This window comes from Aedes albopictus, chromosome 1 (assembly GCF_035046485.1).
Source record: "Aedes albopictus strain Foshan chromosome 1, AalbF5, whole genome shotgun sequence".
Taxonomy (NCBI): domain Eukaryota; kingdom Metazoa; phylum Arthropoda; class Insecta; order Diptera; family Culicidae; genus Aedes; species Aedes albopictus.
Window position 1 is genome coordinate 87,489,809 of NC_085136.1, and position 23,737 is coordinate 87,513,545.

Here is a 23,737-nt window from a genome sequence, read left to right on the forward strand (position 1 = left end):
TCAATGGCACTTGTTTTTGAAGTAATTTTTGGTAATTCGTTCGTTTGTGCAATATCACTTAAAATTAATAATTTATTACCAGGCGCTTCTGGGTCGTCTGCTTCTTCCTCCGTAGATTGTGTCAAATTGGGTAAACAAGAATTGCATCCTACATCCTCAGATTGCGTCGATTCAGCTAAAAACCCGGCTGCTGACAGGAGCACGACGCACAGTGGTTTTTGACGGATGGCCTTGGCGGCGGTCCGATCGTCCAATTACAAGATGATTCACGGATTCGTTGTACAATATCCCGATCAGCTGGGTAGGGGTTCAATGTTTCGCCACGCTGAAATTGGATGCCCCTCTGGTTTCTATCGTAAGCCGGGGTTCGAGTTTCTCCACTTTGATATTGTACGGGCCTTCTAGAGTGCATTGCATCGCGAGCCGAACAACACGGTGGTTTGGAAAACCTCTGCTTTGCTTCCGCCAGAAGAATTCTATCTGGTGGCAGCAAATTCGCGTTCCGATGTCTGTCGTTGTTTCGGCTGGCAGGTACGGAGCGATTTTTTTGATTTTGTGCATTACGTATATTGTTATGGCTTGTTCGCTTTTTACGCTTCCTGGCCTTGTCAGCTTGCTTTTGCTGATTTAGACGATTCGACTGACGCTTGTCGTAGTCGGTCCAATCAGCTTTCCATATATTTTTTGAACCAAGTAAGCGCCAGCCGGACTTGTCTTCTTTGACGGTATTTGATGAGTAACCGGACTTGTCGTGTGTAACTGCATTTAATTCAGCGTGTAGACTGGTGGATTGATTGAGAGAGGAGTTCAAAGTTTCAATGTCAGCGCTTGTTGTAGGCATCATGTTCGCAGATATTGTTTTCAACTCGCTTAAAATATCGAGTTCAAGCATCGGGTTACTCCGCATAGGCTCCAAAGAAGTGATGTCCAAGGTCAAAGACGACAACTCTCTTATATCTTTGCTCAGAGTCTTGACCTCATCAGATAAACTTGATGCCATCAATTTAACAGCCGTAGATATGTTTAATTTTGACGATTCAAGCGCATTATCAAATAGTGCGGTAATATGGCTCTTTACGGCTTTAACGTTACCAGTAAAACAGCTACTTTTTGCCGTCGCAAGCTGATTTTTTACATCGGTCAGTAGCAGTTCCAGGCGATCAATGGCTTCATCGATTACGCCCATATTACTTTGTTGAATTGAGGTGCGATGAATCACCTCCGTGTTTTTATTGATCTGCTCTGTAAGTATTTCCTGCTGATCAACAAGTAACTTGAAATCCAAACTAGTAGCCACCATGCTTTGGCAGGAGCTGCAGCACGGCAACACGAACGATGATGTATCCATCCTTTTGTCCTTCTTACGGAGCGAACATCTTTGCACATTTATGCCAATGCACGCGGGATGAAAGTTACGCGAACACCCTATACATGACCACATAGTTGATTCAGCAGCAGTATCCGACAAGCAAATTTCACAGCTCATTTTAATTACACTATATCGATACTTGGCACGTACGACCGAAAACGAAAATGAAACGTATGCTATAATTAAAAAAGGTGCGCGACCGGGAGCGATTGAAAAACGCGTCCGAACTGATTGACGATCAATTTAGGGATTCCTGGAAGGAATCCTCTCCGGATTCCTGGAAGGAATCCTCTCCGGATTCCTGGAAGGAATCCTCTCCGGATTCCTGGAAGGAATCCTCTCCGGATTCCTGGAAGGAATCCTCTCCGGATTCCTGGAAGGAATCCTCTCCGGATTCCTGGAAGGAATCCTCTCCGGATTCCTGGAAGGAATCCTCTCCGGATTCCTGGAAGGAATCCTCTCCGGATTCCTGGAAGGAATCCTCTCCGGATTCCTGGAAGGAATCCTCTCCGGATTCCTGGAAGGAATCCTCTCCGGATTCCTGGAAGGAATCCTCTCCGGATTCCTGGAAGGAATCCTCTCCGGATTCCTGGAAGGAATCCTCTCCGGATTCCTGGAAGGAATCCTCTCCGGATTCCTGGAAGGAATCCTCTCCGGATTCCTGGAAGGAATCCTCTCCGGATTCCTGGAAGGAATCCTCTCCGGATTCCTGGAAGGAATCCTCTCCGGATTCCTGGAAGGAATCCTCTCCGGATTCCTGGAAGGAATCCTCTCCGGATTCCTGGAAGGAATCCTCTCCGGATTCCTGGAAGGAATCCTCTCCGGATTCCTGGAAGGAATCCTCTCCGGATTCCTGGAAGGAATCCTCTCCGGATTCCTGGAAGGAATCCTCTCCGGATTCCTGGAAGGAATCCTCTCCGGATTCCTGGAAGGAATCCTCTCCGGATTCCTGGAAGGAATCCTCTCCGGATTCCTGGAAGGAATCCTCTCCGGATTCCTGGAAGGAATCCTCTGCGGATTCCTGGAAGGAATCCTCTTCGGATTCCTGGAAGGAATCCTCTCCGGATTCCTGGAAGGAATCCTCTCCGGATTCCTGGAAGGAATCCTCTCCGGATTCCTGGAAGGAATCCTCTCCGGATTCCTGGAAGGAATCCTCTCCGGATTCCTGGAAGGAATCCTCTCCGGATTCCTGGAAGGAATCCTCTCCGGATTCCTGGAAGGAATCCTCTCCGGATTCCTGGAAGGAATCCTCTCCGGATTCCTGGAAGGAATCCTCTCCGGATTCCTGGAAGGAATCCTCTCCGGATTCCTGGAAGGAATCCTCTCCGGATTCCTGGAAGGAATCCTCTCCGGATTCCTGGAAGGAATCCTCTCCGGATTCCTGGAAGGAATCCTCTCCGGATTCCTGGAAGGAATCCTCTCCGGATTCCTGGAAGGAATCCTCTCCGGATTCCTGGAAGGAATCCTCTCCGGATTCCTGGAAGGAATCCTCTCCGGATTCCTGGAAGGAATCCTCTCCGGATTCCTGGAAGGAATCCTCTCCGGATTCCTGGAAGGAATCCTCTCCGGATTCCTGGAAGGAATCCTCTCCGGATTCCTGGAAGGAATCCTCTCCGGATTCCTGGAAGGAATCCTCTCCGGATTCCTGGAAGGAATCCTCTCCGGATTCCTGGAAGGAATCCTCTCCGGATTCCTGGAAGGAATCCTCTCCGGATTCCTGGAAGGAATCCTCTCCGGATTCCTGGAAGGAATCCTCTCCGGATTCCTGGAAGGAATCCTCTCCGGATTCCTGGAAGGAATCCTCTCCGGATTCCTGGAAGGAATCCTCTCCGGATTCCTGGAAGGAATCCTCTCCGGATTCCTGGAAGGAATCCTCTCCGGATTCCTGGAAGGAATCCTCTCCGGATTCCTGGAAGGAATCCTCTCCGGATTCCTGGAAGGAATCCTCTCCGGATTCCTGGAAGGAATCCTCTCCGGATTCCTGGAAGGAATCCTCTCCGGATTCCTGGAAGGAATCCTCTCCGGATTCCTGGAAGGAATCTTTCCAGATTCCTGGAAGGAATCTTTCCAGATTCCTGGAAGGAATCTTTCCAGATTCCTGGAAGGAATCTTTCCAGATTCCTGGAAGGAATCTTTCCAGATTCCTGGAAGGAATCTTTCCAGATTCCTGCAAGGAATCTTTCCAGATTCCTGGAAGGAATCTTTCCAGATTCCTGGAAGGAATCTTTCCAGATTCCTGGAAGGAATCTTTCCAGATTCCTGGAAGGAATCTTTCCAGATTCCTGGAAGGAATCTTTCCAGATTCCTGGAAGGAATCTTTCCAGATTCCTGGAAGGAATCTTTCCAGATTCCTGGAAGGAATCTTTCCAGATTCCTGGAAGGAATCTTTCCAGATTCCTGGAAGGAATCTTTCCAGATTCCTGGAAGGAATCTTTCCAGATTCCTGGAAGGAATCTTTCCAGATTACTGGAAGGAATCTTTCCAGATTACTGGAAGGAATCTTTCCAGATTACTGGAAGGAATCTTTCCAGATTACTGGAAGGAATTTTTCCAGATTACTGGAAGGAATCTTTCCGGATTACTAGAAGGAATCTTTACAGATTCCTGGAAGGAATCTTTCCAGATTCCTGGAAGGAATCTTTCCAGATTCCTGGAAGGAATCTTTCCAGATTCCTGGAAGGAATCTTTCCAGATTCCTGGAAGGAATCTTTCCAAATTCCTGGAAGGAATCTTTCCAGATTCCTGGAAGGAATCTTTCCAGATTCCTGGAAGGAATCTTTCCAGATTCCTGGAAGGAATCTTTCCAGATTCCTGGAAGGAATCTTTCCAGATTCCTAGAAGGAATCTCTCCAGATTTATGGAAGGAATCTTTCCAGATTCCTGGAAGGAATCTCTCCAGATTCCAGGAAGGAATCTCTCCAGATTCCAGGAAGGAATCTCTCCAGATTCCTGGAAGGAATCTCTCCAGGCTCCCGAAAGGAATCTCTACGGATTCCCGAAAGGAATCTCCCAGATTCCTGAAAGGAATCTCTCCAGATTCCTGAAAGGAATCTCTCCAGATTCCTGAAAGGAATCTCTCCAGATTCCTGAAAGGAATCTCTCCAGATTCCTGAAAGGAATCTCTCCAGATTCCTGAAAGGAATCTCTCCAGATTCCTGAAAGGAATCTCTCCAGATTCCTGTCAGGAATCTCTCCAGATTCCTGAAAGGATTCTCTCCAGATTCCTGAATGGAATCTCTCCAGATTACTGCAAGGAATCTCTCCAAATTCTTGGAAGGAATCTCCCCAGATTCCTGAAAGGAATCTCTCCAAATTCCTGGAATGAAATCTCTCTAGATTCCTGGAAGGAATCTCTCCAGATTCCTGGAAGGAATCTCTCCTGATTCCTGGAAGGAATCTCTCCAGATTCCAGGAAGGAATCTCTCCAGATTCCAGGAAGGAATCTCTCTGGATTCCAGGAAGGAATCTCTCCAGATTCCAGGAAGGAATCTCTCCAGATTCCAGGAAGGCATCTCTCCAGATTCCTGGAAGGAATCTCTCCAGGCTCCCGAAAGGAATCTCTACAGATTCCCGAAAGGAATCTCTCCAGATTCCTGAAAGGAATCTCTCCAGATTCCTGAAAGGAATCTCTCCAGATTCCTGAAAGGAATCTCTCCAGATTCCTGAAAGGAATCTCTCCAGATTCCTGAAAGGAATCTCTCCAGATTCCTGAAAGGAATCTCTCCAGATTCCTGAAAGGAATCTCTCCAGATTCCTGAAAGGAATCTCTCCAGATTCCTGTAAGGAATCTCTCCAGATTCCTGAAAGGATTCTCTCCAGATTCCTGAATGGAATCTCTCCAGATTACTGCAAGGAATCTCTCCAGATTCTTGGAAGGAATCTCCCCAGATTCCTGAAAGGAATCTCTCCAAATTCCTGGAATGAAATCTCTCCAGATTCCTGGAAGGAATCTCTCCAGATTCCTGGAAGGAATTCCTCCCGATTCCGGGAGGAACCCTGTTCTATACTGATGGAATACTTAGCATTTTAAGCAATAATTTCTCCAGTATTGAGATTTATGAAGGTTATACCAAAATAAATTCTGATTTTCAAATCCTAACAATTAGTGCAACAATTGTCTTACTACAAATAGGTCTTAATTCTAGAAAACAAACAGAGTAATACCTTGCGAGTGGTACGTCGGTGCGGGACTCTGCAGTCCGAAGCTATTGTAAGAACGCATCCCTACTGGCTGACTATTGGTGCTCAAACCGCTTATACTGTCTCTACGGTGGCTAAGGCCCCAGTGCGAAGAATGCTTCAAAGCTTCCATCTCCACTAGAAACAAAAAAGAAGACGGAAAACACAGGTGAAACAGATGTGGAATAGGTCACGCAAAAGGTGTGGAATAAGGGCGTGGGAATTGGATGATGATTGTGATGGTGATGGGTTGTATCAGAGTAGAGAAGGAAGTGGGATGAAAACAAGAGAAGAGAAAAGAGATCAAAAATTAGCTACTCGCTGCTCAGGTATCACACAATTAGTCTAGAGTAAAGGGCAATAAACGAGCAACAATGCAGATATCATAAATATTTATAACCAAATGAGATTAAACAGCAGACAAGGTGGGCAGGGAAATAGAACAGAAAGAACTGTAACGCAAGCATGCTGTTGCAATAAACTAAAGAGGCACACACGCACAAGACACACACAGACAAACACACTACGGTGATCACGCGCAGTCTCCCGCAGCTAATATCAAATCAAGCTTGCACAATCGTCTACGCCGCTAAGAGCCAACTCACCTTTGGTTTCATGCAAATTTCGGCAGATTTTCTTATTCGTTTCGTGCAGTTTGCTAATCTCTTTCAGTAGAACCACGACCAGGTTGTTGTTGTTGTTACTATTATTATTGCTATTATTGTTCCCGCCGTTGCTCTGGTTTACGCCGCTGGCCGTACTGGTTGCTGAGTTACCGTTGTTGTAACCGATTCCATTGCCGACGACGATGCCTCCGCCGGACGCCGTGCTGGTACCGCTGCCGCCATTGTTCAGCAGGTTCAGGTCCGCCAGCAGGGTTTCGGCCATCTCCAGCTTCGATTTGGCACAGCTGTTCTTCGATTCGTTGTCCGACGAGTCGTTGATGTACGAGTCCGTCATGCTGAAGAAAGAGTGAATAAAACGAAAGGGTAAGATTGATGATTGTTCGATAAAATAACAATTTTTAAGGTCGCGATAACATTTCATGGTTATTAAATTTGGAAAAACCCTCAGTGTCTATCACAATAAATTCATTGATACTGGTCATTTTATATTACAGGTAATACGAACAATACATAAATTCGTAGAGAAAACTCAGTTTTCGCTAATCTATCTTCCGACATTTGCACTACGTGTCTGTTGTATTTGATATGTTTCACAATATTTGGCTCTTTTTACACTTGGTACAACTCCTGATTCAAGCGTCTCACACTGGGGCAGAACGCTGTTATGGACAGACAAAACCTCTAGTGCTCTGGACATCCATCCTAGAGCTTTGGTGTCCTTAGAGAAGTGTCTTGTAAGAGTTTTTGCTAAACGCTGATTACAAAATATTTGATCTAGATATGTTGCAACTGATCTAGATAAGTTTTAGCTTTCTCTAGAAGCGTCATAGAAAAAAACTTTCTTCTGCAAAGTTGTTCATTCTGCTATTTTTGACATATCTTCCGAAGACACTTGTAGGGAGAGTTTTCGGGGTCTTCTGAGCCTCACACACCGAGTCTTTGGTGAAGATATGCTAAAATCTAAGTTTATTGAATTAGCACTACATATTAGTTGTAGTAGCGTGTTCATCAAGTACGTTGGTTATTTCGGTTTCCGTTGAAGTAGGCGTAGCAATTAGGGCAAGCTAGGATATCATTGGCAAATAAAGTCATTCTGTTCCCAATCATCAATCATTGTAGACTGTCGTTTCAAATTTCTTTAAACTTACATAGGTCACCCTGTTCTCCTGATTCTACACAAAAATCACCAGCTCGTCTGTTGAGTACGCAATGACTGTTGTAATAATGACCAATTATGTAATGTCCAACTATCATTAATCAATCTGTCTACTCACGCCCCGTTTAACCTCAATTACAGCCTAAAGCGGAGAGACATCAGCCGTGAGGCTTCTAGCTAAAGCACTACAGTATCGCTGAATTACTTATAATATTTGGGAATTAGTTTTAAGTAAGTAACTTCAACAAAACACTAAGGCGTTTACTAAAGAATTTGAAACTGAACTTTTACAATTCACTTTATCAGTTCGTATTGCTAATCGTTGACATGTCCAGTCCATCCCGTAATCATAACAAAACAATTCCCTTTCTGTGTTTGTCCATCATCTACCCTATTGGTAAAAGTCTCCCGTGTTGCCATCCGTATTACCACGCAAGAAGGTTCGGTCTAACACACCGTAACACTTCCCCGACCCGTAAGGCTGGTTAGATCCCTCTTTATTAGCTTTACCACGTCCTTCTACATCCAATCGCGCCATCTTGGATACCGGTCGCTCCATAACTCCGGTCGCCGTCTGAACCATAGCGGCCCACACTCTTGCATCTTGACCTTCCATGACTTTCACTACTTTTCCCCGTATTCATCCATTCCGTATCTTCTCCTCTACCATGATCACCAGGTCTCCTACTCCAATGGGGTTCACATCTTCGAACCACTTGGTTTGACGAGCAATAGTTGGAAGATATTCTCGTACCCATCTCCTCCAAAATTGGTCAACCATAGATCGGCAAAGTTCCCAGCTTCCTCTGCAAACCATCTTCGGGTCCGCTGGAGTCCTCGGTGGTTGTACTACTCCGGTTGAACTCATTAAGAGGAAATGGTTTGGGGTCAGTGCTTCCTGTTGCTCCGACGCCAAAGGGATGAACGATCAGCACGTCACGATCAGCAGTCCCCTTGGGTGGACTGTTCCCGATATCATCCGAGTCGCTGATTTCATTAATACGAACGATATCCTTGGGTACGGCTTTTGTGACGCATTTCAGCGAACTTGATTGTGGGGGTCAAGTTGACTTGGACGAACTCTGTAACATCGGTTTTACCACTACCGACTGTTATCATTCCGTTTCTGCCCAATTCGTAGTCGTCCTGCTTCTTGTAAGCAGTTCTTATCTTTGTTCCATCTAGCAGCATTTTATAGTTCAAACTGATTGCTATTTCACTGCAAATCGCTAGTGTGATGCACGATTGTCATGTGTTACCGACGACTGCCAGTAATTAACTTCTAATGCCAAACAACAACTTCTGTGCTGTTCCCATTTGGCTATCCGTGTGAGATCTCCAACCGGAGAACGCTGTGCACAAAATTGGTACAACAGTGATCGGCTCATGTTACGAATACGAAAAGGCGCTGTCCATAAACTACGTAGACTCATTTTGGGCTATCTCAGAACCCCCCTCCCCCTCCGTAGACTTTTGTTCATACAAAATTTTCGAAATTTGTATGGGGCGTAGACTTTGGCCAGACCCCCCGTCCCCCCCTAAGAGTCTACGTAGTTTATGGACAGGCCCAAAGTGAATCGATAAAGGCTTCGATATTGATCGCAATGATTGTGAGAACGGGAGAGAAAACGATTCTCTCGTCGATGAGATAGCAGCGATGAGTTGCGATGGTCTCCTGATCTCAGATTGATTCTCTCGGAAATAATGATGGACAGTGATCTTTCGGAGGTAACACTGAGTGTCCTACTTGAATTGAGTTATGTTGGAGCCGATGATGTCGGAGGTTGACCTAAACTGAAAATCTGATCAACTGCGATCAGATTACGACTAATTATGAAGAACGATGACGAGACATCTGTGCTCACCGTAGCAACGTAGTTGAGAAATTGATCGTCGTCGGCCAAAAAAATTCTTCTTATAAATTCCGTATCGATCTGCCGCGAAATCCGTTCTATTTCCGGGAATTGACCTGTGTCTGGATCCAACTGATAAACCAATTCTACCCACCTTACTGATGATCGAAGATAAGTTGGCTTCCGCACATATAGTTCGAGCATCTTGTCCACTTTCCCCCACCGTGTGAACAGTTGTGTGTGTTGTTTGAACCACAGTAACCACAGTACAGGCACCCTCACTGTGATTCTATCGCAGTAAAAGATTGTTTTGTTTTGATTTGAACTTCGGCGATCTGCGATACGCATTCGATCTTGGCAATCCATTTCATCGGAAGGCGGAATACTATCGCCACTCACCAAACCTTTTTTAGCTGCTAAAGAAGCAGCGCGGATAGATACAAAATTACACCACTGATAAGGCATTGTCCAGTTAGAATCCGGACGCAGATAATCACTTATATCTCAGAGGTAGAATAACAAACAGAAAAGGTTAAACCCTCAAAACAAAGATAATTTACTGTAGTTTCATGGAAAAATATCATTAAAATTATTAAATTTAATTTTAAATACATTTCCTCATTTTTACCGTGATAACTTCCTTAAAAATCTGCACAATGGTAGTAAATTTTAACAGCAACCCCTTCGGCGTATTTGTTTAACAATCGGGTCATCTCTGTAGTGTCCTGAGACCCTCTACTAGTCTGATTAGGAATCCAAAAAAACTTTACCAAATATTTCTCTTCTTGCGAAATTAAGGGCTGTTTAGTGAATTCCAAAGAAGCAAAATTTGAGTGTTTTTTCGTAAATAAACACTATCCAACAGTGATGACACCACTTCACATCTCAGGCTGTCGTTATAGCTCACCAAAGTAGCTCAAACCTCTTCAGATCTCTTGTGGGCATTTTTGAAAAGCAGCGCGCGATTCTTGAGTTTGTCATCTTTGTACACATTTGGTGTAAAAATCGTGATGTGAGAAAACGATGTCCAGAGTTCGCAAATCTTGGAATTCCAAGCAGATTTAACCATGAACATAAATTTTAAACATCCTTGTACACTTCCTCATGGCATGGTTAACAACATCTGAGCACATCACACATAATGGTTTTGGAGATATTAACATTTTTCGTGACTGTCGTACCTGACCACTCTAAATTTTCAGCGTGTTTGTGCAAATTTTTTTTCCTTCACATGTCTTCAATCTGAAATAACTTTTCACTCGTAGTAAGAAAATCGATGAAATTTTCACCATCAATAGAGGACTTGTTTACAATCAGACTGCAGTGAAAAAAATATAATTATGATCATTTAGAGCGTCACAATAAATTATCCTTTGCGTCCGGATTCTAACTGGACAATGCTTTAGTTGACGGGTCGTGTGATTCAAAGTATTACCGCTAGGCTGCACTAGAGGGAATTCAAAGTTTTAATTTGATTTAACCCAGGATCCTGATTATTTGGTTGTTTCGGCAAAGTTGTTTAGTAGATCAAGAACTTTCAGTTGAATAACTGTTGGATCTGAGATTCTACCACTAGGTGGCAGGAGTTATAGCATGCAAATTTTAATTATTAGCTGGAAAATGTTCAACAAGCAGTAACTTTTTATTAAGTGCACCAAAAACTCTCGAACTTACTGCTAGTTCCTCAACTAGTTTGCTATAAGCGCTACACGAAGTTGGAGTGTTTCTAGTAAAATGCTCCTACTTTCACTATCGTTTATTAAACTACAATATCTTAAGGTTAAGTGAACCAAATTAAATAAAATTTTGAAAATTTGTGACTAATATTATGGTTTTTGATTACTATTTGACTCGATTAAAATATGTACAAAGGGAAAAAAAGTACAATCTGACTGAACACATTTTTAGCGATTCCAATCATTTGCATGCTATTGCAAATTTTCAACTAGCGCCGCCTAGTGAGTAGTTATCACTGAAGAAGACTCTAACGCGAGCCAAAACGTTAGGAAAAATCTAAAAATTTCGTTTTAATTCCCTAAGACTGCAGTGCCAAAATTAGTAGCTCTATAGATCGCAACAGTCGAACTTAAACAAAATCATTGCATTTTTTTAAGCGTTTATCGGTTGATGTCCCAATTTGCAAAATTGCTTTAAATTTGTAAAAACACGTTTCAATAAAAAAAAATCACTTCATTTTATCTATCGAGAATAAACAAGTTTTTATAGAAAAAGAAGCCAAAAAACAGCTGTAGAACATATCATACAAACTTTGCACCTGCGAACACTTATTTCCGGCGCTAAATCAGGTTCAAGCGTGGACTTCCGGTTTGAAAATTACCCTTGCCTGAAGTACAACTCTCCCGTCTGTCATAGTGAAAACCACTTATTTTTATATTTAATAGTTCCTGAGTATCAGCCGATTAAAAATAAAAAGTTTGTCCCGGGGGAGGGTGAACGAATACACTGGTATGACTTTGGTTCATCTAAATGCTCGAATAACACTGACCTTTCCAAACACTTAGCGTGTGCGCACTGTGCAAGAATTGTGCGCTGAAATTATGAACTGCGGGCTGTTATTTACATAAAATTTACATGCTCACTAGCGCCATATCTATGTGTGGATTTCTGAATTAAACGTCTTGTCTTCTGCAAGTATTTGGCCTACACAACAACTTTTCCGAAGAACTCATCTAAGTGTTCAGAATCGTGAGACATATGTATATAAAACTTACATATAGTAAAAAAACTATGCATATAGGGTATTGGTTCCCTTATTAAGCATGTGGCTCCCATTTTCATTCCACGAAAAACAAAGGATTGAAGCGCTGTTTGTTTTGCTTCTTATTTTTGTATTTTTTGTTAGAAGTGAGCACCCATGAAAACAAAAAGAACGGAGTCAATCGGTGCCGTAATTGCTTGTTTTCGAATAGGATGAAAATGGGAGCATGAGATTACTGATGGCACACATACCCTATGTGGCTTCGTGGTCGTGCGGTTAATGTCACCAAGCATTTAGTCGCATCGTGCTGAGGAGTACGGGTTCGATTCCCGTCGCAGCTGTCAGGAAAAGTTTTCGGCTGTGCCACTGGACGTTGCATGCTAGTCCGTTGTCTAGTGTCGTGCTTCCATCAAAGAGCGAATAGCTCACTGGAAGCATTGAACGTGTCCGTGTTTTTTTTTGCATGCTCACTAGCGCCGCCTATATATTGAGTTCAGAATCAAACAGCAAATTTTTAATAAACGGTCCACGGTGTGTCTAAAACCGATATTAACAAAATAATATACCCATCTAAGCGGTACCCACCATGCGACAGATACAGTATCCTGGTATCATCTCTGAAATTTTGGAAATGTTCCATGGAGAAAATTAATAGTATAAGCAATTTGAATTTTAGGGCGATTTTCAATGAAATTCTCTATGAACTATTAATATTCAATCGTGACTGTATCAAGATCGTGACCATCAACCTGTCCCTCATAAATTTGGAATTCAACATTCGAAACGTATGGTATTCGAGCATTCTTACTGAAAATTTGAAAACATTACATCTACGAAATCAAAAGTTATCGTTAATTGCATTTATAATCCAAACCCATATTTTTTTACAGTATTTATGGAAAATAAATAGTTACAATTTAATACAAATAATCAAAATCAATTCAAATGCCCGCTATTGTAGTCAATAATTAGATGACATGGGAGTTCGATGTCTTGGACGTACAATATCTCCCCTATGTTTCTGAAAAATCGCTGGGAACCCGCTCAGTAGCTTGCGCTCTGAACACACCAAGAGATTTCACAGTGTATTCTCAGAACTGCTTTACGTGAAACCGCTGCTGAATATGAAAATTTTAGGAAATTGTTCCAAACTTTGCAATCAACGTGGTATATGAATGGTCAAAGGATGCCAAGCAGATTTGTAACAACGCTTATCCGAAATTGAGAAGGTAAAGCAGTATTTTTGTATGTAATGTGTAGAAGCGAGTCAGTAACTAAAGCAAATTGTTGGGTAATTTTTTATCAGCCTCACGGCATGGTGAAGTAGCGTTGTCATCATTATTGCCCGCAAAAACATCTGAGTTTGTAGGTAAGCGAAACGTCACGTTTGTTGTGTAAATGAGCCCCTAGTTAACGGTATGGATCAGGAGTGGATATTGACTGCCACTCTCCCACCTGCTTTACACATAACTCTTGGAACGCATTGTGTACAAGCCGCCAAAAAAAAAAAAAAAACAAGTCCTGGAAAGGTACAGTTGTGGTCCATGACGGCTGTTGTGAGACATCAGCAACGAACGTATGGCTACACAGGAAAAGCATGACACAATTTAATAGACGCTATGGTTATTCTTGAAGGAGGTCCTAAGCTACACGATCTTTTAAACGTAAGCGTTTAATTAACTATGATGGTATAATAATAATTATATTTCAGGCTTTAAAACTCAACAGAGACATCTACAGAGCGTGTTTCATAGATAAATTTGATCCGGACAATATCACGTTGAAGGCTAGATTTGGAACGATATGGAAGGCCCTTGATTTGTCGAATTTCTTAAAGTTTCATATTTTGCAATTCCACGTAAAGCAGGTCTGAGATGATACTGGAAAATCTCTTGGTGTGTTCGGAGAGCAAGATACTGAGAGCGTTCCCAACAATTTTTGAGAAACATGGGAGAGATAGCGTACGCCCCAGACATTGAATTCCTATTTCAACCAGCTATTGAATGCTGTGATTGACTACAACAGCGGAAGTTTGAATTGGTTCTGGGTATTTGTAGTAAATACAAACCGTTTATTTGCCATAAATACTGTAAAAACCTATGGATTTTGATTATAAATTCAATTCACAATAACTTTCTTTGATGAAATTTTCAGAAAGAATGCTCGAATACCATACGTTCCGAATGATGAATGCCATATTTATAAGGGACGGATTGGTGGCCACTATCATGATACAACCACGATTGAGTATTAATAGTTTAAAGAAAGTTTCATTGAAAATCACCCCAAAATTTCAAATCATTAAAACTATCAATTGCCTCGATGAAACATTTCCAAAATTTCAGAGATGATACCTGGATAATATCTTTCGAATGGTGGGTACCACCTAGATGGGTATTTTATTTTGTTAATAGCAGTTTTAGGGTCCATCATTAGTAAACATTTCTATTGGGTAGTACGTAGATCGCAAGAAATTTCTTGACCTATCTCGATACGTGGAAAATTCAGGTAAGGAATCGCTCAAGAAATAATAAAGCGTCACTTTATTGCGGATCCTAGAACGGAGCTGAAACGAAACGTCAACTCAAATGGGACTTGCTGTGTTAAATTTCTTGACCATTCCGGTCACGGAAAAATAATGCACTGTACGAAAATTACTTGAGCGATTCCGTTCGAAGTGCATACCTCGCATATGCTACGAAAAGGGTATACATGTAGTGAATACATTTTTATGAAAATAATTGGAGTTAAAGTACAAAAGGCAGCCTCTTGGAAAAACAACATCGGACTGACATGCGAAGAGGGCAGTATACCCAGGGGTGTAAGTTGGCTGTCAACTGGGAACAAATTGCGCCTACCCTCTATCATGTTTTAGAACCAGTAAAAAGACGTAATCACCATACAAAAAAATCAATTTTCGTTTGCAAAAGTGACTTTATTACCGTTTTATCATGCTAAAAGCAAGGCAGTATGTGATTAAAACATAGAGAAAGTTCTTCTGCTTCTTTATGGCACGACGTCCCCACTGGGACTAGGCCTGCCTCGCTTCAACTTAGTGTTCTTTGAGCACTTCCACAGTTATTAATTGAAGGCTTTCTTTGCCTGCCATTGCATGAATTTGTATATTGTGAGGCAAGTAAAATGATACACTATGCCCAGGGAGTCGAGAAAATTTTCCCGACCGGAACGGGAATCGAACCCGCCGTCTCCGGATTGGCGATCCATAGCCTTAACCACTAGGCTAACTGGAGACCCATAGAGAAAGTTGTATTCATCATAATAGATTGAAAAATTTAATTCGGAAAAAAAACAGTGTTCTGTTTTCACCATTATGAAAAATTACCTATACTCTAGTTTGTTTTTGTTGTTATTTTTTTTTTGGAGTGCGGAAATCGGCTGAAAATTTAAAACTCTCTGGGCGATTATTTTGCTCAAATGTGCAACACAAAGACTCAAGAAATTCCGATTATTATCGAAAACACTGTTCATAAGCATCAACATTGAGAGAAAAACACTGATGTTTGTGCCACTGTTGATGTTTATAAAACGTTAAACAAAAGATGTTTACAAATTAGAACCAACAGTAGATGGCGCGCAGGTGGACATTTTTGGGTGGGCGTAGGGGGTAGGATCTTACACCCCTAGGTATACCTATGTGATCAAATAGTTGATATTCACATTCTCACTAGCGCCACCTATGTGTGAAGTTCCAAATTGAACGGTCCATCTTCTGTAAATACTTGACCTATCCAACAACCTTGCTTAAGAATCCAATTATCTAACAAGTCAGGTTCACGAGATATAGAAGATAAAATTTGGGGTCTAAATAGACTCCAGGTATCCGAAACGGACCATTATTTAAGGTGCCCTGTAGAGGATTTAACTCCCAAAAGCAACACTTGCCTTCTTGATCCATGCACCTATGTCGATCGTGGTGCCACATCCAATGATAGTCTTGTTGACGTTGATGATACGACCTGCCACCGAGTAGCGATCGGCAGGATCATCGAGCTTACTCTGCATATTGGAGCGCTGTTGAGCTGTTGAGAGTAACGTCATCATCAACCAGATCGAAGTCATTTAGGTAAAGGGCTGGCACAGCAACCCACGATGAGGAACAGTAGCAATGATAGTATACATCCTGCCTCAAGCCCGTGCACAGGGGGGGGGGGAGGTGGTTTAGGTGTTAATCCCACTCCCCCATTACCGACGCGCTTCATACACTAGGCGCCCCTCCGCCTTTTGCCGAAATTGGGAAAACTCCTCCCTTGGCGCCACTTCTGTTCACGGACCTGCCTTGCCTTACTCCAGCAACGATCCGGACGGGATCGGAAAAGACACCGTTTTGCAGTATTCTGCGCGAACATGCCCTGTACTGTGCTTCAATGAGGCCGATGATTTTCTCAGGGACACCCTTGCGCCTAAAGGCCTTTTCACATGTTTTCGTGATTGATATGGTCGACAGCTTTTTCGTAACCAATGAACAATGGTCCACAAACCAGATTTACGAGGAAAGATGCATTCAGCGCCTTCAAATGATTTTCTAGATTAATATGGTCTTCTACAAAGTTGTTCCTAATAATAAGGCCCTCTTTTCAATATACATGAAAATTAGGGTGGTCCATATTTTCAAAGAAATTGGGAACCAAACTTTTTTGTTTGCAAGAATAACCATATACATTCTTCGGGATAGTTGTGGATCTATCAATTTTGAGCAACTTTGCTGAAGACACTTTTTATGTAGCTTTGAAATTGACCGATCTAGAGGTATTTTTTTTAACCTTTCAGTACTCGCGCCAATTTTTGTAACGCGAGCAGTCGCGCGTTGTACTTTGTACAACACTCATACATTCTGAAATATCAAAGGATCCTGATTGTTTAGAGGAGGACTGTCTTTGGCAAAGTTGTTGTAAATTTCATGAGCTACTTGATGCTGACAAAATTGATTCGTAATACGTCCACTAGGCGGCGCTAGTGAGCAATATCATGTTATATCTTATATCTCAGGATCCTGATGTCTTAGAAAGATGGTGTCTTCGGCAAAGTTGTTTGGCAAGTCAACGGCTAACAGATTATTGGCCGTTTAATTGGAAATTCCACCACTAGGCGGCGCTAGTGAGCATGTAAATTTTTAATCTCATGTAGCTCAGGATCCCGATTAAAAAGGCATTATATCCTATGTATCTCGGCATCCTGATTACTTAGAAAGATAGTGTCTTTTACAAAGTTGTTTGGTAGGTCAAGGACTTACGGATGATTCGCAGTTTAATTTGAAATTTCACCACTAGGTGGCGCTAGTGAGCAATTTCATGTTATATCTTATATCTCAGGATCCTGATGTCTTAGAAAGATGGTGTCTTCGGAAACGATGTTTTGTAGGTAAACGGCTTACAGTTTATTGGCCGTTTAATTGGAAATTCCACCACTAGGCGGCGCTAGTGAGCAAATAAACTTTATATCCTATGTATCTCGGGAACCTGATAACTTAGAAAGATGGTGTCTTCGACAAAGTTGTTTGGTAGGTCAAGTACTTACGGATGATTCGCAGTTTAATTTGAAATTTCATCACTTGGCGGCGCTAGTGAGCACGTAAATATTATATAGTATGTATCTCTGGACCCTTATTACTTAGAAAGATAGTGTCTTCGGCAAAGATGTTTGGTATATCAAGGGCTTATAGATGAGTGACAGTTTGATTTCAAATGCCACCACTAGGAGGCGCTAGTGAGCATGTAAATTTTTAATCTCATGTAGCTCAGGATCCCGATTAAAAAGGCACGGGACACCGTCTTCAGCCAGAGGCTGTACAGACTGAACAGAACTTAACACTAGACCATGGACACGACATACATTACATCCACCAGTGGATAGCATGGTGCGGTTACACGCTTGGTAACGCTAACCGAACGGCCACGAAGCTCCACTTTACTCATAAAGATGGTGTCTTCGGCAAAGTTGTTTGGTAGATCAAAGACCAAATGGAGGAAAAGTTACCTCTCGTGCCGACCTTCTAAAAGATCGAAAACTTACAGATAGTTGTCCGTTTGAATCGTAATTTCACCACTAGATGACGCTAGTGGACATAAAAAATGTATATGCAATAGTTCTCCAGTTAGCCTAGTGGTTAAGGCTATGGATCGCCAATCCGGAGACGGCGGGTTCGATTCCCGTTCCGGTCGGGAAAATTTTCTCGACTCCCTGGGCATAGCGTATCATTGTACTTGCCACACACTGTACAAATTCATGCAATGGCAGGCAAAGAAAGCCCTTCAATTAATAACTGTGGAAGTGCTCAAAAGAACACTAAGTTGAAGAGAGGCAGACCAAGTTCCAATGCAAACGTCGAGCCATAAAGAAGAAGAAGAAGAAGAAGAAGAAGAAGAAGAAGAAGATGCAATAGTTCTCAGGATCCTGGTTACTAGAAGAGCGATGGTGGTTTCGGCAAAGTTGTCAAATAGGTTAAGTGCATTTTGTTAATGGGTCGTTGAAATCAATATTTCGCCAGTAAGTGGTGCTAATGAGTATGCAAATTTTATATCTTTTATATCTCCGAGTCTGATTTCCTGGGAAGTTGATATCTTTGGCAAGGTTGGTTGGTAGATCAAGGGCTTTCAGTTGATTGACCATTTGATTCGTCCTTCTGCCACCAGAAGACGCTAGTTGTAAATTTGCAAAAGCATAAACGTGTTATTATTCATCTAGAAAAAAATCAACGAGCTGTAAATTTGTATACTCCCGAAAGTTTTCAAAATTTGAAAATTACACAACTAGTTGATTATAATTTGTTTAAATTTGCACTTGATTGATTGATTTTACATGAAGTTAAAGCGTTTAGTAAAATATTCAATATCTGACCGTCGTATTTCAATATACTCTATCTTAAGGTTGTCAATGTCAAGGGATAAGTACATCCATCCTTTATCCATCAAATAACAATGTCGAAGACATCATCTTTCTCAGTAATCAGGATCTTGAGATATATGAGGTATAAAATGGGAATGCTCACTAGTGCCACCTGGATGTGAAATTGCACGTCATATTTGTCTTCATCAGTTAGTGTTTGATCTACTGAATAACTTTTCAGAAGACACCATCTCTCTAAGTAATCAGGGTCCTGAGACACATGAGTTATAAAATTTGAATACCCACTAGCGCCACCTAAATGTGGTGTTTCAAATCATACGGCTCTCCATCAGTTAGTGTTCGATCTACTAAACAACTTTGCTGAAGACATCATCTTTCTAAGTAATCAGGATCTCGAGATATATGAGTTATAAAATTTGAATACCCACTAGCGCCACCTAGATGTGGAGTTTCAAATCATACGGCTCTCCATCAGTTAGTGTTCGATCTACTAAACAACTTTGCAGAAGACACCATCTTTCTAAGTTATCAGGGTCCTGAGATGTATTAGTTATAAAATTTCAATGCCCACTAGCGTCACCTAGATGTGGAGTTTCAAACCAAACGGCTCTCTATCAGTTAGTGTTCAACCAACCAAACAACTTTGCCGAAGACACCATCTTTCTAAGTACTCAGGATCCTGAGTTATATGGGATATAAAAATTACATGCTCACTAGCGCCGCCTATCGGTTGAAATCTGATTTTCTCAGATCACCTCGCGAAGGCCCTTGATATCCCAAGTAACTTTGCCGAAGACATCATATTTCTAGATCATTTAGATTTTGAAATACACTAATTCACATTCAACTGTCTATCTTATCATAAATATAGTACGTTCTTCATATTGCGATTTTCATCTTTCCGCATTATAAGGAGTTATACTGTTTTCAAAAAAGGTCTTATAATATTCCAAATAAGATTCCTGTAGAATACATTTGGGGCTGACATCGATAGAAAAGATGGTTTCAAAGTAATAGTCGATAATTCTTATGTGTTGTACAAAGTACAACAGCGCGATTAACGGAAGGTTAATAAGCTTAGGGTGGTTCAAGAAAAACCGGTTTTCTGGCGTTAACTTTTTCATTTTCGATTTTTCATCAAAGTCGCCCAAGAAACACTTGTAGAGCATTTGAAGATGCGTCGTTTCGTGCGCTGAGATGGTCGTTATCTCTTTTGGTTCAAAAGTTACAGGCATTTTTCTTAAAAAATCATAGTTTTTTAAAAAGGTGTTATGACGGGTTGGGGCAAACATAAAAAATATTTTTTGCCCACATTCTAAAGAAGAAATGTTGTTATAAAACATATCAAAAAATTTGAGGGGCGTTATTTTTGTAACTCAAATGAAGAATACTGAACGGAATGGCGTAGCAACATTCTCAGCGCACGAAAATGTGCGTTTTTAAAGCTCTAAAATGGTTCTTAGACAACTTTGATGAGAAATTTGAAACAAAAAAGATAAAGCGTTTAAACTGTTTTGACCAAATTTGTAGCATTTTCCCATAGGACGCTAGAACAAATCGTTTTATTGCTATATCTTTTTTGTTTCAAATTTCTCGTCAAAGTCGCATAAGAACCACTTTTAGAGCTTCCAAAAACGTGCATTTTCGTTCGCTGAGAATGTTGCTACGTCATTCCGTTCAAAAGATATTGATGATTTTCTAGGTAAAATGGGCACTTTTCAAGTATTTTTCACTTGAGTTACAAAAATAACACCCCTCTAATTTTTTGATATGTTTCATAACAACATGTCTTCTTTTGAATGCGGGCAAAAGATATTTTTATGTTTGCCCCAACCCATCATAAAGCTTTAAAAAAAAACATGATTTTTTAAGAAAAACGCCTGTCACTATTGATCCAAAAGAGATAACGACCATCTCAGCGCACGAAACGACGCGTCTTCGAATGCTCTACAAGTGTTTCTTGGGTGACTTTGATGAAAAATCGAAAATGAAAAAGTTAACGCCAGAAAACAGGTTTTTCTTGAACCACCCTAAGCTTATTCAGAAAAATACCTCTAGATCGGTAAATTTTAAAGCTACATAAAAAGTGTCTTCAGAAAAGTTGCTCAAAATTTATAGATCTACAACTTTCTCGAAGAATGTATACAGTTATTCTTGCAAATAAAAAAGTTTGGTTACCAATTTATTTGAAAATATGGACCACCCTAATTTTCATGCACATTTTTAAGAGGGCCTTATTATTAGGGACAACTTTGTAGAAGACCATATTTGCCTAAAAACTCATTTGAAGGCGTTGAATGCATCTTTCCTCGTAAATCTGGTTCAAGGGGACGGCAACCTATTTTTTCACTATGGAGTTTGACAGGTTGGATTGTGCCTCCTTACGTGGAGCATAAATTTATGCTCCAGCCAAAATATTCACCAACACAGTCGTGAAATTTGAATGTTTACCTTTTATACGAGGGATGTCGGTGCAAAACGCTTACATCACATTAGATCTCATAAAAGTGTTGATCATGAAAAAGCGGCATTAATTGATAATTTTCAATTTCAGAGTGTCGATGTTTAGGTTAAGTTCCTACAGAGAGTGAGAATTGCAAGTGAAAAGACACACAACACCTCTTTTCGCAAACTTTGTTCGCCAAAGTGCGTTTTACCTTATCTCCTCCCGCTGCTGTATTGAGTAAATGTTGGTATTAGTGAGCACTGGTTGCGCATGATAAGCGGCAACAAAATCAGATCCCCGTAGCATCCCCGTGATCTGGTTCGTGGACCACTGTGCAATGAACGCCAGGTAGAAGGATTCTTGGAATTCATTGATTTGCTCCACGGAGCGAGACAATATGGTCCACACAGGATCGTCCGGAACGGGATCCTGCTTGCTGCCGCCGGAGAGTTGCGTCAATCTTCTCCTGTATCCGGTTTGAGAACGATACATTAACATTATGCCCCGCCAGTTATGCATACAATCAAGTCACCCTTTTTGGGCATCTTCACTTAGGCGTCTTGCATCCAGTCGACCGGAAATGTCGCGGTTTCCCATATGTAGCAGAGTAGAGTAAGGTGGGGCAAAAGTTCGACCCTAGTTGAAAATTCAATTATTTTCAAGAAATCGAAGCAGATAAAAATAAATGAATACCGTGTGGTGATTCCACCATCCATGAGCTAAAATTTTGCTGAACAAAGTTACGCCAAATGTCTTTTCAATTTTGAGTTACAACACTTTTTGTGTCTAGTGTGTCTAGAATCTAGTGTTTGTGGTATTCCGCTATCCGTAGCACACTATTTCGACACTTTGGTAATTGGAATACCTAAAACCAATAAATATTTGATGTTGAAATTGGAATACACTTCAAAGTTCGGTCTAGATTTTACCCAAATCAGGGTTAAATTTACTTCACCAAAAATTAGTAGTGTTCCGCCAAATTCAAATAAAACAACATTTTTTTTTTCAACTTCGATCGAATTTTCTCACTAATTCCATCATTTTTAGAGATAATATGTACATTTTGCAGAATTTTAGGTTTTTACCTAAAGTTGCCACATGACTCGAACTCTTGCCCCACAATTCGAACTTTTGCCCCACTATGTGTAAAATATGATTTCCAAAACTTTTTTGAAAAAAGTTATACATGCTAAAGCATCTTAAAAATATACCTAGTTACGACTCAAAATGAAATATCGAATTCGATTTCATTACAATTCCATTCCATGCGTTGGAAGGACCATCGCATATTACAATTTTTTGATCAAAAACCAACATTTTGTCATAACTTTTCGAAATATTGATCAATTTTCATAATTTTTGGGCTAAAAGACTCTTTTTCAAAAAGGCATCGAACAACCTTGACACCCGAAAGATATCATTTGAATTAAGCTCAAAAACTTCAAAAGAAACTCTTGCCCTACTCGAACTTTTGCCCCACTTTACTCTAATTGTTGCAGCAGTTGTGCGGGTACTACGAGGTCAGCTTTGAGAATCTCGGCTGATATGCGATCGACCCCCGGGGCCCTGTGAACTCGACACCTAGTCATGCTGAATATCTGCGTCTTTACAGCTGTAGCTATGGGGGCAATTTATACAAACAATGTAAACAAGGACACATGTCAGACCCAGTTTACCATCAACTGATTTTTTTTTCTAGCCGTATTATTAAATCTTTCTGTAATAAGGCATGCAACGACTCAAATCATAGAATCAAAACAGGAACCAAATAAGTCTTACTTTTTATTATCGATGAAGCAACCCATTGATCACGCACAGCGGATTAATCACTTCGCCCCTCTGTTGCAACCCGTAGCGCATATCTAGCCGCCCAACCCGCCTCTCCAGTGATTCAGCAAACGATTTGAAATTCAATCAGATAACTATGTTTCCCAGGAAAAATAAACACACCTCATCACTTTGTAACGTAAAACTACCACCACTCATAGTGAACGGGAGGTTCTCTCGGTCGCAATCAAACCTCGAATCGAATCAAAATCCCTCCCGCTCACTGACTGTGCGAATTAATATTTACTCACCGCAAGCGTTTAATAAACTGTTTTACCATGTTACGCCAAAATCCGCATAAACCGTGCGCGATTAGAAACGTCGACGAAACAGAAGGAAAAACGCACCGCAATCACACTCCGCACCGTGCCGCCAGTTCATCGACGTGCGCGCGTATTTACTATTATTTCACACACCCCACGCGTGCGTGTGCTATCAATTTGGGGTACGAACGACCCAATGGACCGGCCTCACGCACCCCTTCGCTCGCGCCTGATAATCGCACGAACCTAAAGACACGACACGACGATGATGATACAGAAACAACGGTTATGAATGGGTTATTTATGCTGCTGCCATTGCACATTGGTCGGGCTCCATACAAAGGGGCGGCCAAAACTCTCAAAAAACGAAATTGATATTTTTAAACTTTATTTCACCTTATAACAAAGTTAATGTATTGTAGTTTTATGATTCTT

The 23,737-nt window shown here is 41.3% G+C and overlaps 1 protein-coding gene across 5 annotated transcripts in view; it reads right to left on the reverse strand.

Moving 5' to 3' along the window:
- LOC109427441 (putative uncharacterized protein DDB_G0277255) overlaps window positions 1-23,737 on the reverse strand; it is a 79,977-nt gene that overhangs the window by 7,236 nt on the left and 49,004 nt on the right. For all 5 annotated transcript variants that reach the window (XM_029854883.2, XM_029854884.2, XM_062844937.1 and 2 more), the window contains exons 5-6: window positions 6,154-6,509; window positions 5,534-5,686 (exon numbers count right to left, since the gene is read on the reverse strand). In XM_029854883.2, coding sequence (XP_029710743.1) covers window positions 5,534-5,686; window positions 6,154-6,509 — 509 coding nt within the window. The remainder of the gene's footprint in view (window positions 1-5,533; window positions 5,687-6,153; window positions 6,510-23,737) is intronic.